A 6,000-nucleotide genomic window follows, 5' to 3' on the forward strand; every position below is an offset into this window, starting at 1 on the left:
TTGCATGGGTGCGCACTTGTTTAATAGTTCACTCATTTGCAGCGCGCATTGAAGATCAGGAGTATGAGAGCGATTTTTGGGAATGGGTTGAAGAGGGTCAGAGTGGTGAAGAGGAGAGAGAGGAGGACGAACCTGTTGAAGGCTTCATGTGGGCTGGAGCAGGACCACCACTGCCAGGAGAATCAGAAGCGCAGCAGAAGCGCCGACACATACAGGAAGCACTCTTTGATGCACTGTACTAACATGTATTTATTTTCAAATGTACTGCTGATTGTGGCACACATGAGGATGTGAAAACTCAGTGGTAGACTAAAAAATTGCAAAGTCTGGGACAGGATGTTGTTGTTGTTGTTGCGGCCGCTGCTGTTGCTGTTGTGACTGTACCTGTGCAAGTTGCAGCTGGAGCTTGAGGGACTCAATTTCGTACTTGTGATGCATCTTCTCTTTCTTGAGTTCAAGTCGTGCCATCTGCTGTGTGTGATAGTACTGAGCCTCTTGTTGAGCTTGTGCTTGGTCAACTTGCGTTGCTTCATGAAATTCAGCAATAAAATCCTTCCGGGCTCCCTTTGGACCTGGAGTGTGTGAAGCTTGCCAAGTGGAGTCAACCTTAGAGTTCAGTGTGATTGATGCAGAGGCTGCCCTTGCAAGCATGTGAGATGAGGAGGAACTGGAGTCTTCCAGATCCATCCTTGGCTTAACATCGGGGGCCTGCAAGTCTGGATGGGAGAGTGGCAAATCCAGAAGCGGCATGTCAATGTGAAAAAGTGGCGAGTTGGTATTAAGAAGTCCCAGGTCAGCTTGAGGTGCCGGTTCAGCCCAAGAGAGCAGGGAGTTGACATGGGGAAGTGGAAGTTGGAAAGTAGACAGTGATTCAGGAGGTGGATGGGAGGGTGTGTTTGCCTCATCCACGACTTGCTGTGGAGCAGAGACAGCTTGCTCCAAATCACTTACCATTTTTCTGGCACCACTCGTCAAGTTTGTTACCATTTGAAATGCATACTTGGGATGTTCCGACCACCAAGCATGCAGTGTGTTCCACCAAGGGAAAGATGCTTTAATCTTCTCTTAAATTGATGAAAATATCAGCAGCATATGTAAGGAATTAATAAGCGCCTCACCTAGCTGGTTTCTATACACCTCGGACTGACTCTCATCCTCATCTTTCAGACCTTCACCAGTGTTCTGCATTGTCTTGCGATATGTAGTATATGTCTTCTGTAAACTGTAATTGAGAAAATATGAGATGGCCTTAGCTGACAGCACAAGAGAGACTTACTAGGTGATCCGACCCAAGACAGAAGTTGCATAGCGCTCAGGTTCCATTAAATAAGCACCGCGTTCTTCCTCACCCCCAACATCAAAGACTGCCTTTGCTATCTCACAATAGTATTCGACCTTGGGTTTGCTACCAACAACCTAGGTGAATGTGAATGATGAGAGCTGGTGCTACCACATTGGGGGCTCACCTTTTTGCGTGACTCCTTCTTTGCATCCTTGACAGAGTCGCTGAACATCTTGAGTTGTACATCTAGGTGGTTTGTGAGGTATTCAATGAGGCGGTCTGTCCAGCATTCATTGGAATCCCATTGGATCTTTGGGGGGCAAGGCTCAGGTTTGGTTTCAGCCTTGATGATGGGAATGGTGGTGGACTCATCATCCTTGGTAGTGCGTGAGCAGCGCCCAGACCATGGCTGAGATGGTGTGGTTTGACCCTCCTCAGGATTATTGTGTTTGGGGGGCATGATGGCAATGTGGACTTAAGCAGCGACGAAGGGGACAGGTGATGGGGGTGAGGTCGGTGGTGGAGATGATGATGGTGCCGTGGAAGGGAGAGAAGGGACAGGTGATCTGAAAGGTAGAACTGTACAGTTAGTGTCTATGGACTTAGTAAGCGGTAAGGCCGAGTTCAGATGTACTTAGAAATTTGACTTCAGGCCAATTGGGGCTCCCAAGCCCCAAGTCAAAGTGGTCGGTTTAGATCAAGTTTAGGTCCAGTTTTGTCGCTCACGTGTCACTTCAGAAATTTCATTTTAGATCCAGTTTAGCTGACTTCAGTCAACCATGAAACCCCTAATGAAGCATGTTTTTGGGCAAAATACACGATAGCATTTAAAGTCGGGAGGAGGGCAGATGGTGAGAGGCAAAGGTAAGGGACTTGGGAGTTGCCGAATGCAACTTACGTGCCACAACTGTTAATGCGTCGCTCCAAACTGTCAACGCGTCACTCCAAACAGTCTGCTGTAGATTCAAACCCCCATGTCCATCGAAGGACACTGCTTATCAAGCATATAGTACTTGAATGCACTCTCCCAACTTCGAATTTCCCGGGCATCAAGGCGCCAACGACCCACATCATGGCTCTCCTTTCTGATTGCAGAGCTGATGACAATGCTGCACTCACTCAAATCTCCTTCATTTCTCTCTCAGACACAACACAGATTATCGCAAACTTAGCATCAGTATCATCGGTATGTGGCAGGTTTCATTATAGAACAGCATCGCTGCGATGGGGAGTTGTAGTTGTTGTACTCTATTTTGTTACCCCGTGGCCGCGTTTGTACGTGGCAGTGCGGCTAGCCCGACTAGTAATTACATCTGAATGTACATGAGGGGGCTCGTCAATACAAGGTAGGGTTGTCTGGTTGGTGTGGTCAGGGTGACGGGGTCCTCTGGGTTGTGATGTCTGGGTTTAAGTCTTATCTGGGTATGATGGGGAGTTGTAGGCCGTAGTATTGAGCTTGCACAGCCCACCTTGATGTCGACGATGATCGACTACATCGTGCTTTACTGTAAAACTGGTGTACATAACATGAAATCCTACACGTCGCTCAATACCATAGGATATCTGGTAAAAGATGGTACACAGAACTTGGTTACCAACCCTCGTCAGGTGAGTTGGTACATTACCATTCCTCAATTACCACCCGAAACTTAGTAAATGGTCCTTTACCTACGAAAACTTGGTAATTTACCAGAGTTTACTTCCCACAGTGTGTAGAGGTGCGGACTTCCTTCAGGACCTTAATACACACAATTTCCTGGCCCCTAATCAATTTATTTATCTAAGAGAAAATGAAACTGATCCTCTTGCCCCGTTGTAAACTCCTTGATAAACTTTCCCAAAGCTACCATAGCCCCGTAAAACGTCGTATTGGCTTATTTGACCGGTCAGATTACGACGGAAAGTCCCGAAAGAAGCTCAAGTAACCAAGGGGGGTGTTGTGGTGGCCTGGAAAGAACCCATGCTGTCGTTGTGTTGGAATGAATATGAGACCGGTATTGTAGCGAACGGAAGGGTAGGTTCTGTTCTTGTGGGATATTACGCCCGTCAATTGCTTGCGCATCAGCAGCAGAGTTCTTAGCTCAAACAATAAGATGCAGGGGTCATAACACATCTGCAAATCTTGACTCATCCTACCTCGAAACTCCCAGATTTCAGAGCTTTGGATCGAGAATCGAGTTCTGGAGATACCACCTTTTCAGCACATAGGGGAGTACTGGGAGCCCATAAGATGGTGAAGATAGCATACTTCTCCTGCCACGTTTCCTTTTCTTTCGCCCAGCCGGTGGTTCTGGGGTAAACCCACTATGCTCTCGCCATACCTGGCTCTTCCATTAATCTCGAGGGCCTCCACCAACAATTTCGTGCATTCCTCTAGTGACGTCGTAAGTCCAAACCCAGAAATGAACTTAAAGGGGAAGGGATACCCTTCCATTCGTCTGTGGGTATAATTGGGTTCCCCTCGTCGTACGTCGACAGATCAGACCTTTCCCGCCCCACATGCCCCCAGAAACTACGCATCAGCGACCTACACGCCGTCAAACTATCACTGGACTCCCATGTGTCATTCTTCTCATTGCTCATGTAACGATACCACTAGGGAATACAATTAACGATAAAATGGCGAGGGAGGCTACCGAAAACCCACACCTTCACTTTATAGAGCCAGCCTCCTTCACCGTCAGGCCTAGCTTCAGTGAAATACTCTGCATTCAGGTTGAAAACATTTTCGGTATTGAGTGTTCGCTAAACCGGCGAGGCCAGTGCACTAACCAACAGTGAACTTATTCTTGGCTTTTTCGTCTTCTGTTGGGTTTTCTGAGTCCATAGATGTGGATGAACCAGACCACATCTCCGAATCGCTGATGTCGTCCATCTGGGAGTTTGATGACTCGAGAGGGACCAGCAGCAGTACTTCCTGCATGCATGTCTGCAGTTGGGGCTCTCAGAACCTGAGCAGCTCACTCAGATCGTGGTATGTCTCGAGGACAAAACAGAAGGCGCTTGAAGCATCTCCCATACAGAATGAACAACTGTATTGCGGGAATGTCCGCGTGTCGCGGTGCCGATTGTTAGACAATATTGTCCCAATTATGCACTACATGATGTCTTTCTATCGCCGAGGCATCTTAGGACAGTATATGCCGGTAGGCACGGACCTACGGTTTGTTTCCCTGCCCGAACCGCTCACAAGGGCTAGGATCCGAATTTCGGCTGCACAACGGGCAATCAGCAGCTTTCTACCGTCTACACTAGGCAGGACTCCAGCCTCTATGACTTAGAGTCCACGACAACCTCTTATCCAACTATCAGATAAGCGATATTCCCTGCGTGGCCTCGTGACTAGATATATATCCTGTGCGAAACGCTCCACTGCATTAACCAAGGAAACAGAAAGACTCATCCACTTTGACAATGATAACAGTGACGATGTTGTCACGTCATGGTGAAATAAATTCGGTTCAACTCCGTGACGTAACAAGCTCTTGCACTATAGGCATCACTTGCTATGGTTAACAAGGCCAGGGCATGGTATACCTAAATACATACATACCGAACAGCTTCCGATCATTAGATTGCTCAGAAGGGCGCTGCAACTGAGATGGGGACTGGCGGAGTTTAAATTTCTGTGCATGGGCGCAGGTACAGCTAGCGATGAGCTTGTACATATAGCTGGGCATGCTTTCCGGGCGCTGATTGGTTGCGATTCGCTTTTCGCAACACTCATGCTCACGCTCACCTCCTGGCGAATGGAGATGAATCAATGTGAATATCACTAACACTCGGACACCTCCACCGTGATGCGATGAGTACTGGAACACTTGGAGTTCACAGTCACATCGTGATGGTTCCCTTACATTTTGTAAGGTGAGGTACTTGTCCAGGTGGACGAGGTCGTTGCAATTTCCTAGGGGTCCCCATGTGGTGTCCCCTAGTTCCCATTTAACCTTAAACCAGAGTTCGTTGTGAACCCATGCGTGGTTTAGGATTTCGCGAACTACTGCTTCGCGATCGGGGTCTTCCCCAAAATCATAGAATATGTTTACTTCCCTATTTGGGAAGATTTCCTGGTCATTCGGCTCGTGAGGTGCGAGCCGGGATACATGGAATCTTGGGTGGATTCCGCGTTGTTCAAGTTGTGGTGGCAACTTGAGGACGTAGTTTGACGTTTCTGGAAATGTTTCCAGAATTTTGTAAGGCCCTATGTATAAGTGTCAGGGACGCGTCCGGGGTAGAGGAGGCCCGGGTGAGACGCCCGACACTAGGAGCCTCGCAGGGAGTGGAGCGGCATGCATACTGGCGGGCCCGGCTCAGGAGGCAGTCCCTGGCCACTTAGACTGAAGTGGAAAAGGGTGGGGCCGGGCCAGGCGGGTGTGCCCTGACATCACCCCCTCCTTAAGCCGCTTCGCCTCGAAGCGGCCAGGTGGTTCTCCCTCTCTCTTCCCGGGGCCTGGGGGTGCGTCCTGTGGAATTCCTCGATCCGGTCAGGGGCGTGGACTAAGTGGTCCCGCTGGAGCCATTGGTTCTCTGAGTTTGGCCAGCCAGCAAACTTCACTAGATACCAGAGTTTCCGGCGTAGCCACTTAGAGTCTAGTACTTTCTCGACTTCATATTCTTCGTCTCCATCTACGAGCTCTGGGCCCGGGCATGGGTCGGTGGGTCGTTCCCTGATGTTGTCCGGGTGGTATGGTCTGACGTTTGTCACGGATACGACTGGG

General features: G+C 49.0%; 3 protein-coding genes across 3 annotated transcripts; all 3 read right to left on the bottom strand.

Moving 5' to 3' along the window:
• Positions 1 to 614: 614 nt before the first annotated feature.
• EI90DRAFT_3010685 (uncharacterized protein) lies at positions 615 to 1,742 on the bottom strand (the record flags this gene model as incomplete). The annotated part of the gene is made up of 5 exons (XM_039056389.1): positions 615 to 716; positions 952 to 1,064; positions 1,119 to 1,222; positions 1,277 to 1,416; positions 1,467 to 1,742. 5 exons carry the CDS (start codon positions 1,740 to 1,742, stop codon positions 615 to 617), a joined length of 735 nt encoding a protein of 244 aa, XP_038923696.1.
• Positions 1,743 to 3,655: 1,913 nt separating this feature from the next.
• On the bottom strand, positions 3,656 to 4,157 carry EI90DRAFT_3114349 (uncharacterized protein; the record flags this gene model as incomplete). Its single annotated transcript, XM_039062660.1, has 3 exons — positions 3,656 to 3,877; positions 3,932 to 3,987; positions 4,055 to 4,157. The coding sequence occupies 3 exons, from the start codon at positions 4,155 to 4,157 to the stop codon at positions 3,656 to 3,658; spliced, it is 381 nt and encodes a 126-aa protein (XP_038923697.1).
• Positions 4,158 to 4,794: 637 nt separating this feature from the next.
• Positions 4,795 to 5,454, bottom strand: EI90DRAFT_2900748 (uncharacterized protein; the record flags this gene model as incomplete). The annotated part of the gene is made up of 1 exon (XM_039054045.1): positions 4,795 to 5,454. A coding segment is annotated over one exon (660 nt), but the record flags the coding sequence as incomplete, so codon positions are not given.
• Positions 5,455 to 6,000: the final 546 nt, after the last annotated feature.

Source organism: Cantharellus anzutake (assembly GCF_015039405.1).
Source record: "Cantharellus anzutake strain C23 chromosome Unknown EI90scaffold_1, whole genome shotgun sequence".
Classification (NCBI taxonomy): domain Eukaryota; kingdom Fungi; phylum Basidiomycota; class Agaricomycetes; order Cantharellales; family Hydnaceae; genus Cantharellus; species Cantharellus anzutake.